Below are 17527 nucleotides of genomic sequence, written 5' to 3'. Positions count from 1 at the left end.
TCAAATGTCAGAAACTAAAAAACGACAAAAACAAAGAATGTTTTGTGAAGACAGCAGTGACTGGTAGATATTTCTGTAAACAGAGTATCCACAGTGGGATTGCCATCTTTTGTGTAGAGCCTCAGTGTAGATGTCATATTCTATTCGTACCTGTTCATGCTGAAGTTTTCAAAGCCAAAAATATCAAGCAGCCCAATGGACCTCGGAGTAGAGGAGGCATCGGTCGGGGCTTTATGGATGGCGCTGTTAATTTTCCCAAAAATCCACATAAACAGTCTGCTGTAGGTGGCCTGAAAGAGAGAGACAATATGATACAGGTTAAAAACAAACCAGAGACTAAAATGTCACTTCAACATTCAAGCCTTTAGATCTGATTAATACCATTACGGATTAAATGAGAGCTAATTGAGCACCTTGGCTAGAGCGTCCCTGCAGTCCACCGCCTGCTCTGAGCTCAGGGGTTTCGTCAGTCGCTCTCGGTTGGCCACGAAAGTGCGATGGGTCAGACTCATGTCCAGAGCTAATTTATCAACCTGACACAGAGCACAGGGACACAGAGTCTGCACTCAGAGGAAAAGTTTGGCAAAACCTAAATTTACACAGGTTTCCCTTTACCTGGAACAGACGGAAATAGCTAAAAAAGTTGCAGCAGTGATTTTGTCCATTCTTCTGTCCATTTTTACACATAACTGCATGTCACAGTGTCAGAAACCACATAAGCCTATTTGAGTTTACTTAATAAGTTGACACAAATGAGGCAAGGCTATGCTAATTCATAGGCTAGAGGAGCACTGGGAACAACCTAACCAGGGCCACAGACCTTTTACACTGTTATACAGGGTCAAGCAGTGTGACCTTCTGGCCTCAACGCCACACTTCCTAGCTGTGGTCTCCCACCAAAATTCAGAGCGATTGGTCAGTGTTTTAAGGAGATCTGTGCCAAGGAGCGTTTTCAGGGCATGAAAGTCATTTTTTCGGTTACTGAGCTGTTTGTGTAAATCACAGAACCCAACCTTATATTACTTCAATCGCCACATTGTTTCACACAATGCAGCACCGTTTAGAAGCAGCTGACAAGCTCACAGGGAGAGCAGCTGGGCTTAAGTCCAGCCTCCGTACTGCGGGGTTAGTTCTTACATGGCGATGCAACTCAGACACCTTTAGTAAACAAAGACTGGTAAAGTAAATTTTGTCTTTTTGTTCCATGTTTACACAGATTTTAAGATGAAAAACAGAAACATCTGAAAACAGGGATTTTCTTCTGCTTTATTTGTGTCTTTCAGTTGTTTGTATTGAGGTTTTAAATGAGTATGTTAATGAAATTCCCATTAACAGTTAACATAAACAATGTTCATATTTTACTGATGTGGGATGTTTTTAAATTTTCCTTCACTGGACGAAAATAAACCTGTCATTGTTTGACACACAGTGTTCATGTCAGTGTTTATATATAATCTGATGTGTGTGTGTGTATCAGCTGATCTGTCTGTTTTATAGATGATAATACATAACGCAGTTTGGTTGGAAAATATATTTGTTTCTTACAACATATAATTATACTGAATTAACTCTGTTTGCACTGATTCCTTTTCTACCAGGTGTTAAACTGACCCTCTGTCTGTTACAGTGAACCCACTTATGGGCTAAACTGGAACACTGCACCTCCCGTCATTTTGGGTGGAACTGTACATGAATGGTAGGTGCTGGAAACAAAGTTCAAGTGTTTGTCTGCAGCAGAGATGTACATGCTGCTCGTATAAAAATATGATTATTCCAAATTAAATATTTGTAGAATTATTCCACAGAAACCAAAATGTTAGGTTGTGCTCTGTTCTCCCCTATAAGCCTCCATTAGTTATTATATTTTGCTCTTGCGCTAAACTAAAGCTGTCAGTCTGTAAACTGTGATTTTTGCCAAATGTTTCCTCTAAACATACAAATACCAAACAACAGCACACCAGTATAAGCTAATACAGTAAAGTGAAGCCAGAAAGATGTATGTGTGTTACCTCCAACAGCTTGGCAGCAACTGTGAAATGATTAGATGGCAAGACATCACAGCTGTCCATGTTATTCTCTGAGCCGGCTAAGACCAAAAAGCTACAATATCAAGCACAAAGCATTTTCACGGAACAGTTATACTGCCTGTCAAAAGTTTGGGGACACTTGCCTTTTATAAATTGCCTCTGTTGGTTTGTAATAACATTTAATACAATAAAAGGCTTAAGAAAGCTGTTCAGATCTTGCAATCTTTCTTTGAAAAACTGCAAAACTGAAGAAACAACTGACAAAATAACTGGAGTAGCAGGGAATAATGGCCTAGGTTGCGATGTCAGCACTCAGCACTCAGACCTGAGATTCAGGTGTTTAAACCACCTTTGGACCAAAAGGTAAAACCTGCTCTTCATATCAAGATGAACATGAAGCTGTGTGGATCCACAGTATTAGGTATACTGTACACTGCAAAAAATAATGTCTTAACAAGTGAAAACATCTTAAATGTAGTCAGTAAATCTAATATTCCTCATTATGAGGCTGTTGTAAGAATATTATAAGATTATTCCACCTGTTTCTGTACATTTTTACTTGTTTTAAGTGATTTTATCTGGTGAAAGTGTCTTATTCCATTGGCAGATTAGTTTACTTGTTTCGAGAAATAATGAAGATAATTTTGCTCATTTCAAGAAATAATGATTAAAACAAGTAACATGATCTGACAATGAAATAAGACACTTTTATAAGATAAAACTGCTTAAAAACAAGTAAAAATGTCTAGAAATAAGTTAAATAATCTCACAATATTCTTACAACAGTCTCATAATGAGAAATATTAGATATACTGACTACATTTAAGATGTTTACACTCACTAAGATCTTATTTTTTGCAGTGTATGACTTTACAGGTAACAGTGAAAATTAAACCAGGGATCTCCAAACGTTTGGTGAGCAGTTCACATCAATAACAAGCTTTCTAATGTCCACAGAGTCATATGCATCTTATTTTCTCTGACCTTCAAAGCTGATGTTGCCCAGGTGCAGAATGGCAGCTAGTAAGCAGAATATTTCCCAGCTTTCCTTCTCTGTGAAGGTGAGGACCTTGAGAGCCGTGCGGATTCGGCTAAACTCATCAGCATCGTCCTGTCCTTCGCACGAAATGCAGCCGCCCTGGAAGAGGACAGTCAGAAAGAGGTCTTCAAAACGTTTTGGACATGTGCTTTTTCCCCCTCTTACACCGTTTCTGTGATTTTATGTACCAAAAACAGTTATAAATCATTTTTAAACCAGTCTTTACCCTTTTAATACAACAAGCTGTTTGAGTTACTGCACTTTTAGAACTGATATATGTAAATAACCTCTGTCCTGACTGTCGGACCACTCCACATGACAAAGACCACTTTCAGAAAGCATTCCAGACTGAAATGTACAGAACTACAAAACTGTTGAATGGCCCATATAATTTTTCTCACTTTTTAAAAGTAAAACAGACTGATATAGTATGTAAACACAGTTGTGAGGAAACTGGTGAGAGGAAATGGAGACTGTTACATTTTGTTTGTTGCTATGGTAGCTAATACACCACCAACATCATGTAGTACAGTAAACTATACATCGATCAGGCATAACATTATGACCACCTCCTTGTTTCTACGCTCATTGTCCATTTTATCAGCTCCACTTACTGCAGTAACACTGACGTGGTGGTGGTGTGTTAGTGTGTGTTGTGCTGGTCTGAGTGGATCAGACACAGCAGTGCTGCTGGAGTTTTTAAACACCTCAGTGTCGCTGCTGGACTGAGAAGAGTCCACCAACCAAAAATATCCAGCCAACAGCGTCCTGTGGGCAGCGTCCTGTGACCACTGATAAAGGGCCAGAGGATGACCAACACAAACTGTGCAGCAGCAGATGAGCTATCGTCTCTGACTTTACATCTACAAGGTGGACCAACCAGGTAGGATTGTCTAATAGAGTGGACAGTGAGTGGACACAGTGTTTAAAAACTCCAGCAGCACTGCTGTGTCTGATCCACTCAGACCAGCACAACACACACTAACACACCACCACCACGTCAGTGTTACTGCAGTAAGTGGAGCTGATAAAATGGACAATGAGCGTAGAAACAAGGAGGTGGTCAGAATGTTATGCCTGATCGGTGTATATTGTTGTATATATTTCATAGAATTCATATATGGAAACTAAGCTGGTGTCACAAAAAAACACAGTTACAAATAATCCTCCAAATATCCTATTCAGACTACAACACTTTAGCCCCGCCCACTCACACTTGAGTTCATTCGCTCATTTATCATCTAAGCCATTTATCCTTCTGGGTCGCAGGGGGTGCTAGAACTTATCCCAGCGCTCACTGGGTGGAAGGAAACACCCTGCAAAAATGATGTCTTAGTAGTGTAAACATCTCAAATGTAGTCAATATATCTAATATTTCTCATTATGAGACTGTTGTAAGAATATTGTGAGATTATTTAACTTATTTCTAGACATTTTTACTTGTTTTTAAGCAGTTTTATCTTATAAAAGTGTCTTATTTCATTGTCAGATCATGTTCCTTGTTTTAATCATTATTTCCTGAAATGAGCAAAATTATCTTCATTATTTCTCCAAACAAGTAAACTAATCTGCCAATGGAATAAGACACTTTCACCAGATAAAATCACTTAAAACAAGTAAAAATGTACAGAAACAGGTGGAATAATCGTATATAATATTCTTACAACAGCCTCATAATGAGAGATATTAGATTTATTGACTACATTTAAGACGTTTTCACTTGTTAAGACTGTTTTTTTTTGCAGTGCACCTTGGACAGGTTGCCAGTCCATCACAGGGCAGACATACACATTCACACTCCCACTCACACCTAGGGGCAATTTAGTGTCTCCAATTGGCCTGACTTTGGACTGTGGGAGGAAACCCACACAGACACAGGGACAACATGCCAACTCCACATAGAAAGAACCCCGGTTACCCAGCTGGGGAATCGAACCCAGACCCTTCTTGCAGAACAGATTTCAATTGTTTTTTTATAATAAAGACTCTTTAAAGTAAGTTATTCCTAATAGCGGAGACGCTGTGAGCTGTTTAAGGTGTGCATACCTCAGTTAGGTAGTTGAACTGTGTCGCATCACCCAGTGACAGGAGGTTCTTCTGCTCCTTCGGCATCCCCGATAAAAGGCAATAAAAAATGTGGTAGTTTCTCTCCATTTTGGCCTTTTGGAAACGAACATTACAGAGAGTTGTCATCAACTAAATTCAGCTGTTGCCTGGAGTTGTATTCGTTTCTTAATCCAACAGCTGCATCTGCTCACCTGGTGGCACACCCGAGACTTCTCCAGCAGGTACTGCTCGATGTGAGCTCCTTCAATGATGCCCTCTTTGTTAAAGAAGATCTCCACATACTTCCCAAACCGGCTGGAGTTATCATTACGGACAGTTTTGGCATTCCCAAAAGCTGTGGTCAAAGAGAAATGTACTTTTTAATAGATTTTTTTTCCTCAATTTAATGTTTCTATATAACAAACGTCAAATCAGTACAGCAGATAAAGCTCATCTATATATTTTTCCTTTTGTTGAACTTTTCTAAAGCTACTCCCCGAGGCTCATTAACACCCCTTTACTGTGGATTAGGAAAGCACTAAAATGAGCAGGGCAGTCTTCCTCTAGGACCAGGGCGCGGAAGGCACTGGCTCCAGCTAGAGGGGTATAAAGCCCCCCAGCATTGGGCTGTGGAGCAGTAGAGCTGTGTTCTCTGGAGTGCTGGAGCTCCATCCAATACCTTTGGGATGAGTTGAAGTGATCCAGAGCTGACCAGCCAACATCAGTACCTGACCTCACTAATGCTCAATCAAATCCTCACAGCAATGTTCCAACATCTAGCGTAAAGCCTTCCCAGAAGAGTAGAGGCTGTCACTGCAGCACAGACTCACTATTAACACCCTTTATTTCAGAAGAAACGCTGGATGGACAGCGTTTGGGTGAACAGTGTGTGTCTACAAACTTTTGGACACGTACTGTATGTGAGGGAAAGGTGTGAAGCAGAGGAGAGCGTTACCTTCTAGGATGGGGTTGGCCTGCAGGATCTGCTGCTCAATCCAGGAGTGCTGACCACTCACTGCAGCCAGGAACTGCAGAATCAGCTTAGTGCTCTCCGTCTTGCCCGCACCAGACTCTCCACTGGGGCAGAACCAGACGCAGAAACAGACACAAGAACATTAAGGCATCTCACACACTCACAAGCACATCACAACACACGGGTGCTTTCATCATGGTTTTATGTTGAACTGTGTTGTTACTGTAGCTAAGTTATGCATCATCTAATCCTGCATGCTTAAAAAGATGGTTCTTCAAGGGTTCTTTAGTAAAGAAAATGGTCCTATATAGAACCATGAACACTCAGAGAACCCTCTGATTGCATAAATGTTTCTTCAAGGGTTCTTTAGTAAAGAAAATGGTCCTATATAGAACCATGAACACTCAGAGAACCCTCTGATTGCATAAATGTTTCTTCAAGGGTTCTTTAGTAAAGAAAATGGTCCTATATAGAACCATGAACACTCAGAGAACCCTTTGATTGCATAAATGTTTCTTCAAGGGTTCTTTAGTAAAGAAAATGGTCCTATATAGAACCATGAACACTCAGAGAACCCTCTGATTGCATAAATGTTTCTTCAAGGGTTCTTTAGTAAAGAAAATGGTCCTATATAGAACCATGAACACTCAGAGAACCCTTTGATTGCATAAATGTTTCTTCAAGGGTTCTTTAGTAAAGAAAATGGTCCTATATAGAACCATGAACACTCAGAGAACCCTCTGATTGCATAAATGTTTCTTCAAGGGTTCTTTAGTAAAGAAAATGGTTCTATATAGAACCATGAACATTCAGAGAACCCTTTGATTGCATAAATGTTTCTTCAAGGGTTCTTTAGTAAAGAAAATGGTCCTATATAGAACCATGAACACCCAGAGAACCCTCTGATTGCATAAATGTTTCTTCAAGGGTTCTTTAGTAAAGAAAATGGTCCTATATAGAACCATGAACACTCAGAGAACCCTTTGATTGCATAAATGTTTCTTCAAGGGTTCTTTAGTAAAGAAAATGGTCCTATATAGAACCATGAACACTCAGAGAACCCTTTGATTGCATAAATGTTTCTTCAAGGGTTCTTTAGTAAAGAAAATGGTTCTATATAGAACCATGAACACTCAGAGAACCCTTTGATTGCAAAAATGGTTCTTTGCATAGAACGTGTTCTTCAGATTGATGGAGAATGTGCTGGAGATAGTTCTATATAGAACATTTTGAAAAGGGTTCTATATAGTACCAAAAAGAGTCTATTGTTACGATGTCAAGCGTATATTCAATTCAATAAAAGAACCCTTTTTGGTGCTGTCTAGAACTCTTTTCAAAAAGGTTCTATTTAGCACCATATACAGCACATTTTTCATTAATCTGAAGAACCCTTTCCACATGCAAAGAACCCATTGAATAATTAAAAGCATTCTTTGCATCACCAAATGGTTCTTCAGACTGATGGAGAATGAGCTGAATATGGTGCTAAACAGAACCTTTTTGAAATGGGTTCTATACAGCGCCAAAAGGGTTGTTCTATTGTTACAATGTCAAGCTTGTTACAAGCTGATCCTATTTTGGTGCTATATAGAACCCTTTTCAGAAAGGTTCTATATAGAGCCATCTATAGCACATCCCCATCGGTCTGAAGAACGTTTCTTGATGCAATGAACCATTTACGCATGCAAATGGTTCTTTGAGTGTTTATGGTTCTATATAGAACCATTTTCTTTACTAAAGAACCCTTGAAGGACCAATTATTTAAGCTTTATTTCAGCACCTCAAAAAAACTTGAAATGCTAAACTGGAACCAGCAAAAAGTCCCACAATGTCACAATTTTCTTGTTGTGCATTACCATGGGGAACTCGGTCCCCACAACACAGTAAAACAGTATATCGCTGTTGAATCATATACATCACAATCTCCACCAAATTCAAAAGATGGTTCTTCAAGGGTTCTTTAGTGAAGACAGTGGTTCAGTGTAGAACCATGAACACTCCATGAACACTTTGCATGCTTAAAGTTTCTTTGCATGTTGAAATGGTTCTTCAGATTGATGGATATGGTTCTAGAACCTTTTATGTTACAATGTCAAGCTTGTAAGGATATAAGAACCCTTTCTGGTGCTATGTAGAACCAAAAAGTTCTATATAGAATCATACACATCACAATCTCCACCAAATTCAAAAGATGGTTCTTCAAGGGTTCTTTAGTGAAGACAGTGTTTCAGTACAGAACCATGAACACTCAACAAACTACTTGCAAGCTTAAAGCGTTCTTTGCATGTTGAAATGGTCCTTAAGATTGATGGAGACGGTTCTAGAACCTGTTTTTTTGTTACAATGTCAAGCCTGTAACAATAGAAGAACCTTTTTTTGGTGCTATTTAGAACCATTTTCAAAAATGTTCTGCACACTGTACAAATATACAATGCATTTAATATTACATGCATTTACAAGCATGCAAATGGTTCTTTGAGTGTTCATAGTTCTACACAGAACCACTCTCTTTACTAAAGAACCATAATTTTCAGAGTGCACTGCTGTCTTTAAGCATAGAAGGCTGTTCCTCAGTGTCGCTGCTGGACTGAGAATAGTCCACCAACCAAAAACATCCAGTCAACAGCGTCCTGTGACCACTGATGAAGGACTAGAGGATGACCAACACAAACTGTGCAGCAGCAGATGAGCTATCGTCTCTGACTTTACATCTACAAGGTGGACTGACAAGATAGGTGCGTCTAATAGAGTGGACAGTGAGTGGACACAGTGTTTAAAAACTCCAGCAGCACTGCTGTGTCTGATCCACTCAGACCAGCACAGCACACACTAACACACCACCACCACGTCAGTGTTACTGCAGTGCTGAGAATGACCCACCACCCAAATAGTACCTGTTCTGTGAGGGTCCATGGGGGTCCTGACCACTGAAGAACAGGGTAAAAGGGGGCTAACAAAGTATCAGAGAAACAGATGGACTACAGTCTGTAACTGTAGAACTACAAAGTGCACCTATATAGTAAGTGGAGCTGATAAAATGGACAATGAGCGTAGAAACAAGGAGGCGGTCATGATGTTATGCCTGACCGGTGTATAGTTTGTTGTACTACATGAGCTTGTTGGTGTATTAGCTACCATAGCAACAAGCACAATGTAACAATGTAGTTCCCTCACAAGTTTTGCGCCGCAATTGCAAGAGGCAGGACCTTTTAGGTGACGTCATCACGCAGCCTCATTAGTGCTGCTCCAAATAGGCGACTATAGAGGAGTCTTCACAGGACAGTCCTCCTGAGGACCCGCCCTACCTCAGCTGCAGCCCAGGCTTTGGAACGCTGTTTCTGTTATAACACTAATTTTATGTTTTAAAACGAATTCCGAGCATAAACTGTTTGTGTTCCTTGAAAATCGTTGCTTCTTTTCATGTTTTGTCAGATAGAACCTTATAACTCCAAACAGAAGGTGAGTTCTTAGAATCAAAGGTTCTGTCTGCATTTGACCCGTTCCAAAAAACCTCATTTATAAGGATATATGAAAGGATTTTGATATTGTACAGTTAGAATAAGTGTAGAAATACTGAATAAATAGAATAAATACAGTCTGTCATTCTCATGTATGAAGGACTCGTGTTCCACATATCAGTCCTGCTGTTTGGAATGCAAAATCTTTGAAGCTCAATATCTCAAAACTGCTCAGAACACAGACAGAACCGTATAATTCCAAGGGGACGATACGTTAAAGTGGGACGACATATACTGGAGGGGGTGCTGAGTGTAGGTCATGAGTGGGAAACACTGTAAAAGGTCAGTTTAATGTAAAGAAGCTCCAGCTCACCTGATGACGCAGCACTGGTTGCGCTGGTTGCGGCACAGATTATAGTAGCAGCTGTCCGCGATGGCGAAGACGTGAGGGGGCAGCTCGCCCAGTCTGCGTCCGTGGTACAGCCGCACCTGCTCTGCTGTGTAGATGGGCAGCACCTGGTAGGGATTCACTGCCACCAGCACAGAGCCGATGTAGGTCTACAAGGACAAAGTGAGAGACTCGGGTTTGAGTGAGTTCACTTCTCCACACACACAGCTCATCACACGTTTGGGCAAACCCTGATTTACAGGTGCTAGTGACGTCTAATCTCACTGCCACTTCTGATTACGTTGGGAAAAAGGCTTGCAGAGGTTATAATAACATCTATATTAAGAGCTATTCACTAACTTTGCGCTTCATGTTTGTATTTTGCTGTAAGTTTATTATCAGGTAAATAATAAATTGGCAGCTTTTTTCCAAACTATTATTAAAAGTATATAATGACAAAAGTATATAATGATCGTTTAGCCCGAAGGTGGTTTAAACAGAGGTTTGAAAGCTGGCATCGCAAAATGTTTAGTGAAGAAACACAGCAAACTGACAAGGACAACTTTATTAAACTTATTCATTAAAACATTCTGAAGAGCCAAAGCAGTATGAGTGTGTTTACATGTACTTAATAATCTGATCATAATCAGATTTCAGCAGTTATCTGACTACATTTAAAGGGCCCGTATCCTAAACTTTCCACACAACTATTTTTCAAAGTCTCTTTATCCCTCAGAATTAAACAGGCTGCTTTTGCTACCGTCCCTTTAAGACTGATATAGGTAAATGACTAAATTAAATGTTCTGGTTTGCTGTCCTGTTTTGTGCCTCCGTCAAATGGTAGTTTGGGCTGAAACACCCCTTATAAGTTCAGTCTGAATGGGTGGGGCTAAACGAATGGGCAGATGTATGTAAATGTGTTGGTTTTTGTGACATCACAGAAACAATTCATTCAAAATGGGATCTCTTGGTTCTCTTATGCAGCCTAGCAGTGAATGGTGTGCTTTAAAATGGTGTTTACATGCAACACTTCGCAAAAATTAGTAAAAGTTATTTTTCCATGATACGGGCCCTTTAAACTGCAGCTTAGTACGCCAGGCCTGCTAATCTGGCCATTACTGCCAAAGTTTCAGTTAAATGATGAGGAGCTGCTGTCTGTTTAAGCTGGTCTTAATGCCGTTTACACAGTTTTTATACACATTTTTACTATTCTGAGGACATTTTTACCCATTTTGTCCCACTTCAACAAGCAGCACTTCAAAAACAGTGGTCCCAGTGCCCCCCACTGTGAACTATGTGAGAAGACACACACTTTTCACTGGCTGAACGCTACTTTGGTAAAAATGAAGAGACAAAAAGTAATATATCGCTGTTATTGGAAGAAAACCTCGTATCTCCAAAATGGTGACTTTACAGGAGAAGGAAAATAACATACTTTACTTTTAATGTAAGTCAATGGAACCGGAATTTCTTCCAAGTCATTTTGGGTCATTTCTTTTGGTCCATTCTTCATGAAATTTACACACAATATAAAGAGTAACAGGCATTTTCAAACTATGCCAATAACTGAAAAACGGCAAAAATGGAGATATGAGGTTTTGTTCCGACAGCAACGATATGACTTTCAAAAATTCCAAAAAAATTCCAAAAAAGTGTTCACCTCTAAGTTGCATTTATATATGGAATAAATACAGTTGCTGACACAGTACAGTGTACATATAATTAAGCAAATAAAATAATGTGAAGAGCCCCAGAACTAGAGCATATTTTCCATTATGTATGTATATATATATATACACACACACATGATAACTACAATGGTCTAAAGCCAGCAGATGAAGCTGCGTATCATTCACAGTCCATATATGGAAACTATTTTGAATTCATTGTTTTTATGATGTCACAAAAACCAATGCATTTATACACATCTGCCTATTCAGCCTCGCCCAATCACACTGAAGTTATAAGGAGTGATTCAGCCTGGGCTGTTTTTATTTTTATTTTTTTATGGATGCTCAATACCAGGGCAGCCAATCAGTGGAGAGGTCATTTACATATATCAGTCTCAAAGGGAAACAGTAACAAACACTTAGAGAGCCATACAGAGAGGTTGAAATGCTCACACAGAGATGAATTATGACTGTTCTTGGTACATAAACTTCACACAAAAGCAATAAGTGGAAGAAGGCTGCTTACGTAGATGATGCCCTGTTTGTAGCGGATCAGTAGGTTCCTCAGAACGCCGGCCTCGGTCAGGTCGCCCAGTCTAATCATATCGTCCACTCCCTCCACGGAGGTGGGGTGCATGGGTTTGATGGAGGCTCTCTGACCCTCAGACACACACAGCTCCTGAAACAGCAACCAAACACGCAGCCCGTCACTGAGCTGTGGTCCAGAGGTGTGCGGAACAGGACAGACCCGTACAGTATCAGGTACCACTTCAGAACAAGACGACCCTTATAAAGCATTCATGAATGGTTCAAAATGAGTTTATTAATGGTTATTAATTAGGTCATAAAGACCTTAAAATCACCAATGAGAAGTTACAACACGTAAATAAACAGGCAACAGTGACCTGCTGTTTGCTGAATAGTGAACCCTCATTCATTTATACTGTTAAACCTCAGATTTTGATGTTAACTGATCTTACTGTATCTTTATCAGTCAGCAGTAAACCTGTCAGCTTCATCAGATATAACAGCTCACTTTTGCCCTTTTATTAACGTGCTAAAACTGTTTATTAATATTTTTTAAAGTGTTTATGACCTGAATAATAACCAATAACAAACTCAGTTTAAACCAGGAGAGTCTTATTTTAAAGTGGTACACTGAAAACATCCCTTTCCAAAAAAACAACTTCCGTACAAAAGTAGCAGCTCAAAAACTACTTAAAGGGGAATTCCACCTATTTTTCAAAATTTCTGAATAATTCGGTGTTTGAGGTGTAAACAGAGTCATTCAGAGTGGTTTGGTGTGAAATGGTTCAGATGTCTTTACAGTGGTGGTGATAAGAACCAGGGGTCGCCATGACTACAACACAAATATAGACATTTTATTTACTATCCAAAACCACCAGTGAACCTACACAAGTCTTCTGGGTTTTATAAGGAATGCTGATGATGATAAAATCTGAGAAAAAAAGAGTTTTTGTTGGGGGTTATTCTGCCTTAGAATACCCTTCATGTATCCCTCCACCATGAATATATTAAAATAAATAGATTAACAAATGTTTTAGACCAAAACTTTATCACAAAACTATCATAAAACAGTGTCTCAGTCATCAGGCAGTGAATTCATAACCATTTCATGTAGTAACTTTCTGTGAGGGAGCTTTTAGAGGTGGACATCTGGTTCCTATCACCACCACTGTGAACAGTTCTGACTCTGTAAGTTTCTCTAGAACAGAGCGTTTCACACCAAACCACTCTGAATGACTCTCGTTTACATCTTAACCACTTAATTATGCAGGAATTTTGAGAAATTGGTGGAATTCCCCTTTAAGTACTAAGTAACTTATAGAACAGAACTTCTTAGCAAATACAGCATCTCTCAGTATAAGAACTGAAGTTTGTTAGACTCCATTCTTCTCTTCTAGGACGCTGTTGCTGGTCTGAGATATGCCGCCACCAAAATAACCGAATGAAATTAAAACCAAAAATCTAATCAAAATTTCTGCATAATTAAATGGTTAAGATGTAAACAGAGTCGTTCAGAGTGGTTTGGTGTGAAACGCTCTGTTATAGATCAACTTACCGAGTCAGAATTGTTCACAGTGGTGGTGATAGGAACCAGACGTCCACCTCTAAAAGCTCCCTCACAGAGAGTTACTACATGAGATGGTTATGAATTCACTGCCTGATGTCTGAGACACTGTTTTACTTTAGATTTGACAAGGTTTTGGCCTAAACTGTATTATTTGTAAATTGTATTGTTCTATTTTTTGGCAAAATAGTCCTTAAAAAAACACATTTCTCCAGATTCATCACTGTTTTCCATCATCAACATTCCATATAAACTCAGAAGACTCGTGTAGGTTCACTGGTGGTTCTGGATAGTAAATAAAATGTCTATATTTGTGTTGTAGTCATGGCGACCCCTGGTTCCTATCACCACCACTGTAAAGAGATCTGAACCATTTCACACCAAACCACTCTGAATCTCTCTGTTTACATCTGAACCACTCAGTTATGGAGAAATGCAGAAAAATATGTGGAATTCCTGGTTAAGAGACTAAGCTGTTTCTCTCTTTTCTCACCTTCCCCTCATCATCAAGGAGCTGCAGCTGCTCCCCATCTGTGACTTTAACCCGGGCTCCGATCTGGACCCCAGTGCTGGAGTCCACCCAGACATAATCCCCCTAAAATCAGCACAAAGACAATCACTGCAGTGTCCAAGTAAACCTGCATGCAGGATGAATGTGTGTTGGCGCTTAAGCAAATGTACAACACAGAACACAAATAGTAAACAAATAAATACAAATAAAAACACACAGACACTCAGTGCATCACAAAACACACATATATCTAATACGTAAACTAAATGTAGGTGATTTATGACAATATAGAGCTGTTTCAAATGGAATATTAAGCTAACGTCATTGTGCATAATTTGGGCACCCTTGATCATATAACATGTTTTGTCAAAGTAACGTATATGTAATGTTATAGTAAAAGTACAGTAATGTTATAGTAAAGCATATCGCTGTTGTCGGAACAAAACCTCGTATCTCCAAAATGGTAACTTTACAGCAGAAGGAAAAAACCTGCTTCACTTTTAATGTAAGTCAATGGAACCGGAATTTTTTCCAAGTCATTTTGGGCCGTTTCTTTTGGTCCATTCTTCATGAAATTTATATGCAATGTAAAGAGTAACAGGCATTTTCAAACTTTTGCTCCGACAGCAGCGACATGTTTGTTATGTTGTAATTGTGAATAAGTGAGCACATCCTCTACAGAGAACACAGCTCTGCACATTTTGATTCATTATTACTGTTTATTTACTGATTTAAACATATTGTGGGAAAAATAACAAAGTGTGTCCGATGCAAACAATCTGGGACATTTTAAATGTTATGTTTTTCAAATATATTAAGCTGGCAAATGAAAAGCACCTAAAATTAGCAGAAAAATCTCATATTTACATTTGTTCCTTTTAGAGAATGTGTTAACAGGACCCTCACAGAGCAGGTACTATTTGGGTGGTGGGTCATTCTCAGCACTGCAGTAACACTGACGTGGTGGTGGTGTGTTAGTGTGTGTTGTGCTGGTCTGAGTGGATCAGACACAGCAGTGCTGCTGGAGTTTTTAACACCTCAGTGTCGCTGCTGGACTGAGAATAGTCCACCAACCAAAAATATCCAACCAACAGCGTCCTGTGGGCAGCGTCCTGTGACCACTGATGAAGGACTAGAGGATGACCAACACAAACTGTGCAGCAGCAGATGAGCTATCGTCTCTGACTTTACATCTACAAGGTGGACTGACAAGGTAGGAGTGTCTAATAGAGTGGACTGTGAGTGGACACAGGGTTTAAAAACTCCAGCAGCACTGCTGTGTCTGATCCACTCGTACCAGCACAACACACACTAACACACCACCACCACGTCAGTGTTACTGCAGTGCTGAGAATGACCCGCCACCCAAATAGTACCTGCTCTGTGAGGGTCCATGGGGGTCCTGCCCACTGAAGAACGGGCTAACAAAGTATCAGAGAAACAGATGGACTACAGTCTGTAACTGTAGAACTACAAAGTGAAACTATATGGTCAGTGGAGCTGATAAAGTGGACCATGAGAGTAGAAACAAGGAGGTAGCTTTAATAAAGTGGCCAGTCAGTGTATTTAAGGTTATATAATCGTTTGTCAGAACAAAACCTCATGTCTTGAAAACGCCAGCCGGCATTTATTCAGTGTCAAAATGATCAATTTCAAGATGAACAGAAATTCATGATGGACCCACATATGTTTCAAAACTATTTAGAATAAAATGTTGTAACATCAAAAATGAATGAATGAAAAAAGAATGTTTTTGTCTTCTCCTGTAAAGTTACTTTATTGGAGGAACAAAGTTTTGTTCTGGCAGCGATGATATAAACATAAATATATGCACAGTTTCATTCTATAATATAAAATATATATCTACAATAATTTTGGACATAATCGGTTTTTGAAAAGAATAACAATTGAGGAATAATGGAAAACATATTTCTGTAATAATGGAGGTTATTAATCACAATATAGAATATACTTACTACACTACATTTGTGTATACACACACACACACACACACACACACACACACACACACATATATATATATATATATATATATATACATACATACATACACACACATGATATATATACACATACACACACACACTATATTTTCGGCCAATTTTAGTGTATAATAAATACACTGTGTTTTTAAAGCTAAAAGAACTGAAGCTCTGTTACATACCTTACTCAGCACCACCATTAAGACAACCCCTTTAATCTTCTAACAAAATCTGGTCAGTATTCAGCCTCAAAAGTCCACAACGCTGGCGAACGGCACATTTAGAGACAAATCAGAACAAACGTTGACCATTAAATAAAATAGATCATTTTAGTTCTCCTTGAATGACGAAGCAGCTTTTCTCTATCTGAAGATGGCACCTAATCACAGCAGCTTCCAAGAAGGCAGTTCGGGTCTGAGATTTTTTCTCCCACCCAGCTGAATGACGGGAATAAGGAAGCGGGCGTCCCCCCCTCACACACGTCGCTTTATGGCACTTTGACTTTGCTCTGGCGAGTGAGGCGATGTTGCAAAACTGAAGAACCGTAGAAGAAACTCTTTATCACTTCATGCACTGAGCTTCCGAACGACGTCATTGACGCTTCAATAAAACCTGAATGGTCCCCACTTCAGGTCAGAGGTTAAGAGGGACCAACTAGAGAAGCTCCAGACCGAGGGGGCTCAGGATAGATCGGAGTGAAATACTACAAAACCATGCCAAAGATGTTTGAATTGTGTGAATGGAATGAGATTTAAATGTTATTAGTCTTTATCAATGCACTCCCTCATCACATACAGCAGAAAGTGGCCTTTTGGACCCTCAGCGTCAGGCGCAGGGGAATACACCAGCTCAGTAATGAAGGGCAATTAAGCAGTAAAGCTCAGAAGCAGAAGGTTAAGCACACAAACCCAGCAGTGTTTATTAAGTAAAGATTTCAGTAGCTGGGGAAACTCCAAAGAAGCAGAGACCTTGGTTTATGTAAATCAAGGCACATCTCAAGCCCCCACACAGCGAGGGTAATAAACCCACAGTACTGAGACCACCCTTCATTTTTCAGGAGATACGTCCAAAGGTTAGATAGGAGATAATCCACTTGCATAAGGAGGAGAAAGTCAAAGAAAAAAAACTGATTAAAAGCTACAGAGAAAATGAGGCTCCTAACAACCACCTGGAAAACCTGGTAGACACCAAAACTGCCCCCATCAGATAAACAGCACTTAAAGCTTTCATCTCTGAGAGAGAGGAGAAAATCAAGCTGCTTCAGATCTGAAAACATCCACAGGTGTTTCTGTCCATCCTTCCACTGTGAGAAGACGACTC

The 17527-nt window shown here is 39.6% G+C and overlaps 1 protein-coding gene across 1 annotated transcript in view; it reads right to left on the bottom strand.

Moving 5' to 3' along the window:
* Positions 1-16715, bottom strand: part of myo7bb (myosin VIIBb) — a 61419-nt gene extending 44704 nt beyond the window's left edge. The window contains exons 1-11 of the mRNA XM_036565360.1: positions 16390-16715; positions 14187-14288; positions 12128-12280; positions 9917-10101; positions 6068-6189; positions 5325-5467; positions 5113-5226; positions 3012-3165; positions 2010-2086; positions 414-533; positions 151-290 (exon numbers count right to left, since the gene is read on the bottom strand). Coding sequence (XP_036421253.1) covers positions 151-290; positions 414-533; positions 2010-2086; positions 3012-3165; positions 5113-5226; positions 5325-5467; positions 6068-6189; positions 9917-10101; positions 12128-12280; positions 14187-14288; positions 16390-16407 — 1328 coding nt within the window. The 5' untranslated portion in view covers positions 16408-16715. The remainder of the gene's footprint in view (positions 1-150; positions 291-413; positions 534-2009; positions 2087-3011; positions 3166-5112; positions 5227-5324; positions 5468-6067; positions 6190-9916; positions 10102-12127; positions 12281-14186; positions 14289-16389) is intronic.
* Positions 16716-17527: the final 812 nt, after the last annotated feature.

This window comes from Colossoma macropomum, unplaced genomic scaffold (genome assembly GCF_904425465.1).
Source record: "Colossoma macropomum unplaced genomic scaffold, Colossoma_macropomum, whole genome shotgun sequence".
NCBI lineage: Eukaryota > Metazoa > Chordata > Actinopteri > Characiformes > Serrasalmidae > Colossoma > Colossoma macropomum.
Note: the sequence above shows the minus strand (reverse complement) of the source record. Positions and strands in the feature narration are given on the sequence as shown.